The sequence below is a fragment of the Chrysemys picta genome, chromosome 22 (assembly GCF_011386835.1).
Source record: "Chrysemys picta bellii isolate R12L10 chromosome 22, ASM1138683v2, whole genome shotgun sequence".
Classification (NCBI taxonomy): domain Eukaryota; kingdom Metazoa; phylum Chordata; order Testudines; family Emydidae; genus Chrysemys; species Chrysemys picta.
In genome coordinates, this window is record NC_088812.1 from 16,402,496 (window position 1) to 16,416,604 (window position 14,109).

Genomic DNA, 14,109 nt, shown 5'->3' on the forward strand with positions numbered 1-14,109 from the left:
TGAGCTACTCCCACCTGCAGGGGGAGGCTGACAAGGTGCTGCCAAACCCTCTAGCAAACAGCTGCCTGTGAGATGTGTGGGTGGGGAGGGAGGGGGGGGCGAGAGCCTCCAGCACCAAAGGGGCCCTCAGTGGGCCTGACGGGAGTGGCAATTGGGCTCGCCCGGTTCCCACCAAAATCGCTCGGGCCATCGCTCGGCCAATAAAAACAAAGCCGGGGACTGCGTCTTGTGCTGGCCCGCAGCTGGCGTGCCCTTGACGCCAGACTGCAAACGCTGCGCAGGTGAGTGGGCGGGTACCGTGCTGCTCCTGTGTGGCATGAGGCGAGACGCGCAGTGATGGCGAATTGAGCTGGTTATTGGGGTTCTTTCCCCCCCTCTTTCCTGTTTTTCTCCCTTTGCACGTGTTTTCCATTAACTAAGTCCAGTCCTGCCTCCCCCCTGCTCTTTGCAGCAGGTTCTGGCCAGAGCCCTGAGTGACAGGGACAGGAAGAAAGGGGCTGAACTTCAAATCCCCCCTCTCCGGGAGAGAAGAGGAAGGTGCTTGAATTTGTAATATGCGAGGGCGGCAGATAACTGTAACCCCCAGTCTCTGCTCCACAGAGGATAGGTGTCCATTAGAGCTAGACAGGGACTCGCACCTCTTTAGCTCACTCCAGAGCGGCTCAGGCTTTACGCGCTGGCGTCCCTGGTTCAATCCCCCTGTGTGGCGGCTCTCGCAGAAGCTATAATGCAGAAGAACAGGGAAAGCAAAACCCAAACTTCTTGTCTGCACTTAAAATGTTACAGCTGCGCTGCTGTAGCGGTTGTGTAGACACTACCTACTCTGATGGGAGGGTTCTCCCATTGGCGTACGTAATCCACCTCCCTGAGAATTCTTTCCATTGACCTACCGCTGTCTACACAGACACTTAGGGTGGCTTAACTATGCCACTCAGGGGGGTGAATTTTTCACCCCCCCCCCCCCCGAGGAACACAGTTATCCTGACCTGTCTAGTGACCGTTTCAAAAGTCAGTGTCTAGCCCTCGTGGTGGTGGAGAAAAGCTGGAAAGCAGGACCCCTATAAGCCCTGACAGCAAATTAAAAGCACACCCACAATTTATTATTGGTTTTTACATCTCAAGATTTGTAGGCCAATCTGATGCTTTTGGGGGGGGGAGGGGGGGACTCATGATTTCTGATCACTCAGGGTTGGCAATACTAGAATTTAAGGCAAAGACAAGAATGAAACCAGACCCCATGGAGCAGGTTTTGTTTTGTTTTTAATTGAAAAAAACAGTAGCCACTAGTTTATTGAACTGAAATCCTACAAGTTATTCAACATCTACCAGCAGCCCTTTGTCTGCACTTTTATTCCGGCTTCTAGGGCAAGACTCAGGCACCGGATGGTGCAATGGATGTTACTGAACGGCATGCCAACTGCTCTGCTCACAACAGCAGCAAACTCTCCACAAGAGAGTTTTAAACTGACCCCAGCTGCCGGCTGGGAGCAATGGAAATGGAGGCTCCTCTTTCTCCAGCCGTGGCCGGGCGATTGCTCTCGAAGACCATTGATGCGAGTAACCTACTGCTCATTTAAAAAAAAAAAAAAAGAGAGAGAGAGAGATACCGAGATGCTGCAGAAGTGCCTAGCATATAAATGCGACTACGCTTGTCCTAGTTTTCCTCTAATTAAAGACCAGGCCGGCTTCCGCTGCTCCACCCCTGCTAAGGAGACCCGGCCTCCACAAGATATCTCCTTGAAATTAGAAGAATATGGAGTGGGGGTGGGGGTTGGCTGCCTATACGTAGACTGACATGGTGCAATCCCATGTGGACACTCTTAATTCAGTTTTGCCCAGAGCATGGTTAGTGGGAATCAGATTAATTATGGGTTACGGGAGGAAGGATCATGGGAGTTTGACCCCATGCCCCACAATTGCATTAGTCACCGGCAGGTATCCCCCAATCGATTGCAAACATTCCCAGAATGCCCAGCCGCAGCTCGGCACCCTGGGATGCTCCGTTACACACTTATATCAGTACAGGGCGGACGCAACGCTTTGCAAGCAATGTAGCTCAAAGCAGGGCATGTACATAAGGCCGAATCAGCTTAAACCAAATCCAAACCTATTCTGGCCTCTGCTGCAGTCACTCATCAGATGCTGGGATTGGCAGTAGGTGCTTAAGGGAGTTAGGGGCCTGATTCTCATTGGAATCAATGGGAATTGGGCACCTCACTCAGCATCCCGGCCTTAAACTAACTGGCTCTACTCTGAACCGGAGATGAGTCTTTGGATAGTTTGGATCGGGATTTGAACCTCCAGAGTTCAGGGTTTCCACTGAAGAACTTCTCATCCCCAGGTTACTTTGTATCTACCTATGAACCTATTCTACCCTAGCTATATAGTTAACCATGCTACTCTATTAAATCCTACGTACACTGACACTGTATCTTATAGTTCTCTAAGCTAAGTTTGCCTCAGACATTAAAAAACATCTGTCTCTATTACAGTGATATACATATGTGCATGTGGGAATACCCTCCCTCAAAATCCAGATCTCGGTCTTTCACCGAACAAGTACCAGCTCGATACAGCGTCGGTATCCCTTTCCATCGGAATTCGAGTCCCTTCTGCTAGTGATTTCGTCCATCCTCCAAAGTTTCCGCTAGACTCTCCATTTCAGAACTTTGGTTCCCGACGCAACTGATGTTTCGTTGGGTTTTTGGACAGTTAAAATCTTGGATTCCGGTGGTTGTTTTCGTGATCAAATTCCAGTTTTCTCCAGAGCATGTGGCCATGACAGTAGTCATCAAAGGCTGACGTTTAAGGACCGCACCATTCTCTACTTATGCAGTCTTGTTTCATAGGTTTCCTAGAGTTGGGGCTTTTCCCTGCCTGTATCTTCTTCTAAATCTCCAAGAAACTCCTTTAATTTTATCCCCCAGGATCTTCTCAACTTTCTTGTCATTTTGTGCTTGGATCCTGTGGATTTCTTCTTGCCTTGACAGATGCCACTGAGTTTGGATCTGAGCCAGTTCACATTGAGTAGCTATCCTGAGTAGCTCAGTGAGATCCATGAACCTTTGAAGGTTCCTCTTCACTCACTGTGATGGTCTCCAGATTTCCCAGACACCATCTTAAGAACATTCATCTCATGAAAAGACTCTACCTTTTATTTAAAAAACAAAACAAAACAAAAACACGTTATTTTTCTTTAGTTCCAGCCCTTTTTCAAAGGAGTTGTCCTTGTTTAAATATTTACAGCAGGTCTCTCGGCATTCCCAGCGATCTTCCTTGACTTCTCCCATCACTTGGACCACTTTGGTTTTGCTGCGGCCATTGCATGTTCCTGCACCCAGATCCTCATTTGTTTGGAAATTCTCTGGCCCGTGTCATGCAGAAGGTCAGACAGGAGGTTCAGGTTGGTCCCTTCTGGCTTTAAAATCTGAATCTATGAATTCCCAGCCTTCTGCTCTGCAAAGTCCATCATCAGATCGGCACCTTTGCTGCTACTCTTCCCTTGCCTGATCTAGGATTTCTTATGGCTCCCTTTACACCGGGGGTTCTCAAACTGGGGGTCGGGACCCCTCAGGGGGGTCACGAGATTATTACATGGGGGGTCACGAGCTGTCCGCCTCCACCCCAAACACCGCTTTGCATCCAGCGTTTCTAATGGTGTTAAATATATTAAAAAGTGTTTTTAATTGATAAGGGGGATCACACTCAGCGGCTTGCTATGTGAAAGGGGTCACCAGTACAAAAGTTTGAGAACTACTGCTTTATACCCCCTTGTGGTGAGTCTTGCTAACATTTTGGTCTTTGCTCCTTGCTCTGCAGTCCTCTTGGCTTCTCAGCCTTCCAGGACTGCTCTCCCTCCCCCCGTCTGCAGATGAGGGCTCTGATTCTGCCACTTTTCGTCCACTGGATTGAAGTGATGTTTGAGGACCCTTCATCCCTGGCATCAGCTCCTGCTCTCTCCACTTGCAACCTCTCTCCATCAGCTAATCCTCCATTCCACCTCCTTCAGCCTCATCTCAGCAGGTGGACCTACTTTTCTGCTCTAATGATGGCAGGTCTTTACTAAGCTGAAGATCACCACCATTCACCTGAACAGAGGTGTGGTGGAGACAACTATGTGCAGTTTTATGAGCGTCTGCTTCCATCTTGGGTAAGATATATTTTCACCTCATTCACATGTCCATCTACCTTCCTTTTCAGCCTGGATTTTACCTCCATAGAGAATCCAGCCTATCCGTGTTTCCCAATGAGTGAGGTGTATGTCCCAAATGGGGCGTGTGAAGAATTAGCCAGAGGAAACGGGGGGTGGACCTTGTAACTCTTCTCCAGATTCTCAGCTTTCACCTGGTCTTTAGCTGTTATGGTTGCGAAGAAAACCTTGGCAGCTGATGCAGCAGCAACACCTACCTGAGTTTGCAGGGAGCCTGAAACAAAAGCTCCACGCCCAGTTCATTTCAACAGGCACTAGCTCAGAGGCCAATGGCGATGCTTTAAATACCAGTGTTGTGAACTATTTCGATGCTCACTGAAGTATGTGAGGCAAGGCTGGGTCAGATGATGACGATCAACAATCCACCGCTCCTCTTGGGTATAGCTTTTAACAACACACAGTGGTGGTGGTGGGGGCACAACTGATTTCATTCTGCTAATATAGGAGCTCAGCTTTCACGTGTTTTGGAAACACTGCACTATACAATGGTGATTGCTCTTGGCTTGTGCTGTTTCCGTCATTCTCCATCAGCTTCCTCTCTACGTTCACCTGGACCTTCAGCTCTGCTCAAGAGAGATCTCTTCTCTAAGCCATATTCACAACCTCAATCTCCAGCTGCTTCCGGCTCTTCTCAGGCCACAGATACACCTTCCATTCTTTGGAATGGCTCCAGGAGAGGAGAGACCCTTTGAAGGTTTCTCTTCACTAGGTGGATCTTGAGAACTTCTTTGGATATCACTTCAAGAGCATTTGCGTTATGCAAAGGTGTGTCTTTCCTAAAAAAAAAAAAAATCTTCCTTCCTTGGATTTCAGATCTTGTTTGAAAGGCCTCCCTCAAAATACGTTCTTTTCTCTTGCTCTGCTGTTCCTTCAGAGCCATGTTCATCAGCCTCCTGCTGCTCTGTGACGTTTTGGGACAGTGCATGGACCATCTGAGCAGGCTGGCACGGGAACGGAGCCGTTACATGCACCTCGAGAGAGAGGAGATGTGACAACTGAATCAGAGCTGTTAAACTAAATTGTTAGAGGCTGGGACTGTGGCTTCTCTCTCACTTCAGTGGGACTTAAGACAGAGCTGAGCATATGCCAGGACCTAGTGCTATGTGGCGCTAATGCTAGAGAGTATCTAAATAAACACTATGCACAGCTGCTCAATATGCTACATAGACACCCATGTGCGTCTGATCCAGCCATGGCTCTGACTTTGGCCTGGTGGTTGACTCTCTCGTCTTACATTGAATTCCCACGTTTGGGTGGATGCTAAGATTCTCCATCATGGATCCCAGTATCCTGGCGTTCTTTGCAATGTCAGCGTACCCCTCTCCTTCGGGTCTGCCGTTCGCCACTGCCGGGTGCTCCCGATGCCCTCCCACTGCTGCTTTGTCGGTGCAATTTGCGCCGCCTCGTTGATTTCATTCTCGGGACGGCTCGGCATTGTCCAGTTTCACCAATAAGGCAGTGACAGCCCCTGGGTGGGGAGTCTCTCTGGGGAAACTGAGGCTTAGATTTTTCAAAGGCGCCAAAGGGAGTTAAGCACCCCTCCAGGGTGTGATTTTCAAAGTCACCTGAGGGATTTAGGAGCAAAGTTGATGGGGCTTAAAGAGCCACAAGCCCCACTGTCGTTCAACCAGATGTAAGCTCCTAAATTCCTTTGGCATTTTCAAACTTCTCTGACAATATAACGGGAGTCACACACCCAACTCACCTAGGCCTCCAGCCTTGGTCAAAAGAGCATAACTAAATAGGAACCGTCTCCCATCTAATCCCACCGCCAGCTGTCCCTAAGCAACAGAGCGTCCCCCAAGCCATCCACGCCACCCCCCGTCCCCTCCCTGCAAGGAATCCCCCATCTCACAACCTCCCCCCGCATCCCACCCAACCACCTGTTCTGTATCCGATCTATCCCCCTCTCCCTGCCACTTTCTACGCCACATGCAGCTTCTGGTGCCGTCTCAGTTGCGACTTGTGGCGGAAGCTCTCGCCGCATTCGATGCATATGTAGGGCTTCTCGTCGGTGTGGGTCCGGCGGTGGCGGATGAGGTTGGAGCTGACGCTGAAGCGCTTCCCGCACTCCCCGCACTTGTAGGGCTTCTCACCAGTGTGGGTGCGCTGGTGCTGGATGAGGGCGGAGCTCTCGCTGAAGCGTTTCTCGCAGTCCCTGCACTGGTAGGGTTTCTCGCCGGTGTGGATGCGCTGGTGGGTCACCAGATTGGAGTTCTGGCTGAAGCCTTTGCCGCAGTCGGCACAGGTGTAGGGTTTTTCGCCGGTGTGGGTGATCTGGTGCCGGATGAGGTCGGAGCTCCGGCTGAAGCCTTTGCCACACTCGCTGCAGATGGTGGGTCTCAGCCGGGAATGTGATCGCCGCAGCACCAGGATGTCCTTGAGTTTCCGGAAGCCTTTCTCGCACTGGGTGGCGGATTTAACCAGCCTCTTGCCCGGGGTCTTTCTCCGCTGCCTTTCCGGCCGGCCCTGACTCTCGCAAGCTTTCTCCGGATCGGGACTCTGCGAGACAGCCTCCCTGAGGCTTTCAGAGACGGGCCCCTGCGGCTCAGCGCCTCCCTCTTGGGGCGTCTCCCCCTCGGTCTCACTCACACTTCCATCGGCGGCTGGAACGAAGAGAGATAAACCAGTCCCGAGCTAAGCACAGAGAAGGCTGTGCAGACTAGTGGGCAGTGCTGGAGCAACACTTGGAGACATGGCTTCTATTTGTGTCTCTGCCACCACCTTGGGCAGGGCACTTTCCCTCTCTGTTTTTCTGTTTCTCCTCCTACTTTTTGTCTAATTAGGCCCAGATCCTCACATGTATTTAGGTGCGTAACTCCCACTGAACACCGTTTAGGTGCCCCTGGGAGTTAGGCACCTAAATACCCAGGAGGCTATGGGCCATTATGAACTCTTCAGAGGAGGGGGGTGCTGGAGAAGGAAGGTGGCCCAATGGTTAGCGCATTTGACTAGCATCCAGGAAACCTCAGTACAACTTCCTCCTCCGCTACCCGTGTGACGGTGGACAAGTCCTCAGGCTCTCTGTTCCCACATGTACACTGGGGAGGAGAGCCCTGCTCTGCCTGGGAGGATGACTGCTAACGGCCGTGTTACGGTGAAGGGGGCCGTATCAGTACCATAGACCACCTCTCTCTTAAAATGTATTTGTACAACACCTACCACCAGGGGGCCCTCAGCTTGTTTGGGGGAATCATTACAAGTAATAAACTGGAGAGAGATTGTCGTAAATATCCAGCATAGAATCCTAGAATCTCAGGGTTCGAAGGGACCTCAGGAGGTCATCTAGTCCAACCCCCTGCTCAAAGCAGGACCAATCCCCAGACAGATTTTTACCCCAGTTCCCTAAATGGCCCCCTCAAGGATTGAGCTCACAACCCTGGGTTTAGCAGGCCAATGCTCAAACCACTGAGCTATCCCTCCCCCCAGTTCCCCCTAGACTTGGTCACTCCAGAACAGCTGGGTGCAAAGAGGGGATAGAATCAGAAGTCAATGAGGACGGGTAGAAAGCTTAGCATTGACACCTGCCTGGAGTATTGAACTAGATGAGAAGGAGCTTGTTGGAAGACACTTAGCTGGAGCTGCAGGGGGCTGGATAATACTTAACTCGTATATAGCACTTGTTCCCTCAAAGCAGGTCAGTATTATTAGCCCTTTTACAGCGGGAGTAACTGAGGCAGGGTGACTTGCCCAGGGTCACCCAGCAGGTCAGTAGCAGAGCCAGGAATAGAAGCTAGATCTTCTCAAGCCCAGACAACTGCTCTATCCACTAGGCCACGCTGGATCTTAAAGCATAATCCCCTACAGCCTGCTCTAAAGAATCAGGCCCATTAGCTCAGAGGCATACCGCAATACATGTTGCAGCCACTAGGGGGAGACAAAGCCACCCTTGTATTGCTTGCAACAGCTGTGTTGGGATTTCCTCTCTTTCCCCTGCATGCTGATGTCCAGGGGCTGCTTCGACATCTCCCTCACCTGCACAGGTGCCTCCTGGCAGCTCCGCTTCCCTCAAGTCCTGGGAATCCTGGACACGTGGCTCTCCCTCTTGTTCCATCCAGAATATCACGTGAGACTCAGGAACCGGGAAATCCTGAGCCCAAACGAAAGACACAAGGCAAATAGGCAGGTGACAACGGGGTTTGATAACTAGTCACTGAGGCTTTGTTACAATGTGTCCCCCCCCCCCCCCCCCCGTGCCCCTGAAGGATGGGGAATCCCAGCAGATGGGATAGGGCGCAGAGAAATTAGTCAGGATCCTAGGATATTCGAAGGGCAGAGGGTGGCGTGCTCAGGGGAAGGACCTCCACGCACAAGGGGACTTGGCTGGCTCAGAACCAGCTCTGAATTAAGCCTCTTGCTCTTCCTAATAAACATAAAGATCAGATCTCTTCCGGGGCAAAAAACCAGCAAAATCCATTCATCGTGGTCTCGGGCTATGGTACCGCACTGGGACAGGGGCGTCCCATTCCTGGCCCTGCCACGAGCTTGCTGGGTGACTTGGGGCAAGTAACCGCCCTGCTCTGTGCCTCAGTTTCCCCTCCCAACTTTGTCTTTGGCACGTGAGCTTTTCAGGGCAGGGACTCTCTCTTGCACCACGTCTGCGTAGCACCTGGCGTGATGGGGCCCTGATCTTGGCTGGAGCCCCTAGGTGGTAATGTAATATAAAGTAATCAGAATAATACCACGGGAGAGAACTAAGCTAAGGTTCACCAGCAACAAAACCCAGATCCTGGATCCCAGCCCCTGCTCCCCCGCAGTGATCCCGGATCCCTCCCTCTGCTCCCCTGCAGCACCCCCCATCCTGAATCCCAGCCCCTGCTCCCCAGCAGCCCCTCTCTCCCCCCACGATCCAGGGATCCCAGCCCCTGCTCCCCAGCACCCCGCTAATCCACGGCTGCACTACAGCGCATCTAACCACTAGCCAAAAGAGGGCGCACGACTGGGGGCCCCCACCCTGGCACGGGGCACTGGAGTTTGGAGCCGGGCTGCCCAGGCGGGCACCGTCCCTCTCTGCCCTGGGAAGCCCAGCAGGTTCGGGCACACGCCCAGGGGACTCCGTTGCTCAGATCCTCCAGGCCCCGGGGACGGGCGCGTTAGAAGCCCCTCGGTAGCCTGCTGGCCCCGTAGGCCGTGCCGCCTTCCCCCCCTTGCAAGGGGCTGCAGCCGCCTTGGCCCTGTTCCCCGCCCTCCAGGCTCCCGATCCCGGGCTGCTCCCCAGAGGCAGCAATTTCTCGCCTCCCCAGCTGGCGCTTCCCTTCCCCCGGGGCAGCCTCTCCCTGCGCCTCCCCGGCCCCGGCCCTGCAGCCCGGCTCACCGCAGCGGACGGGCCCGGGCTCTCGGCTTCGGGGGCGCTCTCCCGGCGCGCGGGGGCTGCAGGATCAGGCTACCCGGGGGCTGCGGGCTGCAGCGAGCCGGAGGAGGCTGGGAACAGGAAGGTCCCTGCTCTATTCGCTCCCCCCGGCCTGTGAGCTCCAGCAGCGGGCGGAGGCTGCCGCTCTATGGTCGGAAGCCTGCGCGCAGCCTGGGGACCTGCCGAGGCTCGGGGGCTGCCCCCCGTGCGCAGCGCCCGGGGACGGGGGAGCGCGTCCCGCGGTAACAGCGCCCGCCTAGCGCGCTTCAGCCCCCGGCGCACGGCGCTGTACCAAGGGGCGCTGCTGAAATCCGCGGGGCCAGAGCCCCGGCGGGTGTAAATCAGACACCAGAGGCGCTGAAATCCGTGGGGCCAGATCCGCAGCGGGTCTAAATCGGCCATAGCTCCATTGAAATCAGTAGGGCCCTGATCCCCAGCTGCTGTAAATCACCCATAGCGACTGTTAACTTCAGCGGAGCTACTGTTGATTTACACCAACAGAGAATTTGGCCCACTTGAGCGCCCTACCTCAGGGGCCAGCAACCTTTCAGAAGTGGTGGCCCGAGTCTTCATTTATTCACTCTCATTGAAGGTTTTGCTTGCCAGTAATATGTTTTTAGAAGGTTTAACGTTTTTAGAAAGTCTCTTTCTATAAGTCTATAATATATAACGAAACTATTGTTGTATATAAAGTACACAAGGTTTTTAAGTATCAGAGGGGTAGCCGTGTTAGTCTGAATCTGTAAAAAGCAACAGAGGGTCCTGTGGCACCTTTAAGACTAACAGAAGTATTGGAGCATAAGCTTTCGTGGGTAAGAACCTCACTTCTTCAGATGCAAGGTTTTTAAGAAGCTTCATTTAAACTTAAATTAAAATGCAGAGCCCCCCCAGAATGGTGGCCAGGACCTGGGCAGTGTGAGTGCCACTGAAACTCAGCTCGCGTGCCGCGTGCCATAGGTTGCCTACCCCTGCCCTACTTTGTTGCTGGTTCTCATTCATCTTCTCTTCTGAATCCTTGGAGAAAGTCTGGGCTCTCCTGTTTCTCTACCGTTACGCCGTGCCTGGAAGACCATAAGAGCTGGGTTTCCAAGGTGCTCCCCTGGTTCCACGTAGCAGCTTTCCCATGCTCTGAAGAGGAGTAGGTTACTGTTGGAGATGGAAAGGAGGAGCAGGCTGACCCAGAGGCGGATTGAGTAAACGGACTTCTTTATTCCGTTACTTGTTCCGCTCGACCCAGTTGTCGAGTAAGCCCCGAGTTAATCACGTGATACTCTTTTATCTAAGTTAATATGTAAATACTCACATTAACGACAACACCCTCAAAACTCTTATTTAATAATATGAATGCCCATCTAATGAATATTAATAGCTATATACTGAATATAATTATCTCCGCCCGTGTTTACTGCTTACAGCATTAAGCATATTACACAGACATTTTTACCTTGAAGATACATTTCTTTGCAGTAGTTGTAGCCACAAGTTCCCTTAATCAGCAGTTCACAGGGGAGGGAGGAAGGGGCCATGACCCCGAGCTTGTTTATGTAGCTGGGAGAGGAAGGGAGGGGGAGATAACACTTCTTCACACAAAGGGGATCCTTCAGACAACCACGTTCCTTATGCAGCTGCAATGCTTATCTATCCTTAACACGCAGAAGGGAAGGGGGAAGGATGGCACCTTTATCTATCAAGTGAAGAAACAGTGCCTGCCTGTGTCTTTACTCGCTATTACCATGATAGTGGTTACCCAAGTCTTTACTTAACCCTGACATACCCCAACACTCCCCAAGTCTCTTCAAAGAAGGGCCCAGGCGTCCCTCCTTCCCACACACTGGATGGCGGGGCTGGAGGCCCTGGCTCTGGTTAACCCAATACCTTGGTCCACCGGTCATGCTACGGGGAGAGAGAGAAGGCAGGTCGTGAAAGGGGTAAGCCGCTGAATTTACAAGTATGGCTTCCGGGGAGAGGCTAAGGCAACACATAACCTAAAGTACCCCATGAATACGATCAGTAATACAATTAATATGAATAACACCCCTATAACATGAGTAATATGACCCAGGAGCGAATGAGTGTCTATTAGGCCTGTCCAAAGGGCAAAGGCTACATCAGTGCGAGTATACTCAGCAGGCAGTTCAGTAGCTAGTTGGAAGGCATTCATTCCTCGAAGGCCCTGGGCTTCCAAGACCTGTGTTCGGTGCTGCTTGGCCTGAAGCTGCCTGTGCAACTGTGTCAAAAGACCCCAGTTCATCCAGCTGGGTTCCGGCACTACCATAGTCCAATTAATGGGTATTGTTGGGTGTCCGGTTACATTAACCTGTCGCACGGCTGGTATATGAATCTGATAAGTAGAGTTTCTCAGCTGCAAGAAGTTTCCTGGTCCAAATCCCACCCGCTCCACACACCTTCCACCCTCCAGAACCTGGCCATCAAGCACGGCCGATCCCTCCCAGCAAATTTTATAAGAACCTAAGAACGGCCATACTGGGTGAGACCAAGGGTCCATCTAGCCCAGTATCCCGTCTTCGGCCAGTGGCCAGTGCCAGATGCCCCAGAGGGAATAACAGAACAGGGAATCATCAAGTGATCCATCCCCTGTCGCTCATTCCCAGCTTCTGGCAAACAGAGGCTAGGGACACCATTCCTGCCCATCCTGGCTAATAGCCATTGATGGACCTATCCTCCATGAATTTATCTAGTTCTTTTTTGAACCCTGTTATGGTCTTGGCCTTCACAAAATCCTCTGGCAAGGAGTTCCACAGGTTGACTGTGCGTTGTGTAAAGAAATCCTTCCTTTTATTTGTTTTAAACCTGCCGCCTATTCATTTCATTTGGTGACCCCTAGTTCTTGTGTTATGAGAAGTAGTAAACAACACAACAGTTTCTTATCCTTATTTCCCTGTTCCACCCAATGCTGAGGCAGGACGGGTTCTATGCACTGCAGGGGCGGCGGTTCCTGTGGCCACCCCTCCCATGTATTTCCCTGTCCCACCCACACTAAGGCTATGCGTGGATAGGACACCTCGGACCCCATTAGAAACCGTGTGTTATTATTTTCTATCTGCACTTGCCACACGGGTTCTTGGGACCATCTCCATTTGCACCCATCCCCAAACCCCAGCTGTAAAAGGGTGGCCGAGGTCCATTTTCCTCCTGATTTTTCACATTTGCTGTCTGGTCACCCTAATTACCTTTACCTGAGAGACGTGAGCCCACCAGTGCTGACCCTCCTGGGATAAGCACACCAGAGATGGATGAATCATGACAGCTACCAGATAAGGAACCTCCCACCGAGGCACCGGGAAGGGGTGGGGGCCGTGGGCATGATACATCACCAACATCCCCGTTTGTATTTGATCCAGGGGATTGTGTGGGGGATCATCCCAGGCCTTGCTTTGGGCCTTAGCCTTGCCCTCTGATTGGGCAGCCTCCTTGTTGGAGGCTCCAACCCTCCATGTTAGCCTGCACAATCTGTTCCATCGGTGGGGGTGTGAGCAGGTTTTCCCACCGAGGCATTGGTCTGCCCGGTAGAAGTTCATGGGGACTGAAGCCTGTGGCTTTGAAAGGCCGGGCTCAGATACGTATTAAAATAAAAGGCAAGAGCTCAGCCCAACTGGTGCCTCCCAGATTGGCATCCTTCCAAAGCTCCTCCTTGATGGTGTGATTCATGCGCTCCACTTGCCCAGCGGCTTGAGGGTGGTAGGGGATGTGGAGTAGCTGCTCCACACCCAGCAGTTCACAGGGGTACCGCAATAGGGAGCTGTGAAATGCTGACTCTCGATCCAAATCCATGATCCGGGGAACCCCCGCAGCGAGCAGTGGTTTTGGCGGTTTGGTCCCGAGTAGGGAAGGCTTCCACCCATATACTGAATGCCTCTACTATTACCAGCATGAATCGATACCCAGCTTTAGTGCGGGGAAGGGGACCCACACAATCCATCTGTATTCTTTCTCAGGGACCAGTTAAGGGTCGCTCCATGAGCTTTCCCTTGTGACCAGCTGGGGCTGGCTGGTGTCGGGCACACTCCAGACATGCGGCTAGCCAGGCTTTAATATCTCCTTTCCAGGAAGGCCACCGACTTCCTGGAAAGCTGGAGGACTGGATTATGAACTTCATTGTGGATTGCTTTCCACAAATTGTGATGACATATGAATGCCCATCTAATGAATATTAATAGCTATATACTGAATATAATTATCCCCGCCCCTGTTTACTGTTTACAGCATTAAGCATACAGACATTTTTACCTTGAAGATACATTTCTTTTCAATAATTGTAGCCACAAGTTCCCTTAAGTTCACAGGGGAGGGAGGAAAAGGCCATGACCCCAAGCTCATTTATGTAGCTGGGAGAGGAAGGGAGGGGGGAAGATAACACTTCTTCACACAAAGGGGTCCTTCAGACAACCACTTTCCTTATGCAGCTGCAACGCTTATCTGTCCTTAACACGCAGAAGGGAAGGGGGAAGGATGGCACCTTTATCTATCAAGTGAAGAAACAGTGCCTGCCTGTGCTTTTACTCGCTATTACCATGATAGCAGTTACCCA

The 14,109-nt window shown here is 51.9% G+C and overlaps 1 protein-coding gene across 4 annotated transcripts; it reads right to left on the reverse strand.

The window, feature by feature from the left end:
• Positions 1–1,243: 1,243 nt before the first annotated feature.
• On the reverse strand, positions 1,244–11,141 carry LOC101947750 (zinc finger protein 853-like). Of its 4 annotated transcripts, XM_065576083.1 has the most exons (4): positions 11,005–11,141; positions 10,527–10,706; positions 8,186–8,300; positions 1,244–6,816 (listed from the first exon to the last, which is right to left on the reverse strand). In XM_065576083.1, exons 2-4 carry the CDS (start codon positions 10,557–10,559, stop codon positions 6,134–6,136), a joined length of 831 nt encoding a protein of 276 aa, XP_065432155.1. In that variant the 5' UTR covers positions 10,560–10,706; positions 11,005–11,141; the 3' UTR covers positions 1,244–6,133. The 4 variants fall into 4 exon arrangements, with proteins under 4 accessions (XP_065432155.1, XP_065432156.1, XP_065432154.1 ...); XM_065576084.1 differs by lacking the exon at positions 11,005–11,141 and having other exon boundaries at positions 10,538–10,818; XM_065576082.1 differs by lacking the exons at positions 10,527–10,706; positions 11,005–11,141 and adding an exon at positions 10,089–10,517.
• Positions 11,142–14,109: the final 2,968 nt, after the last annotated feature.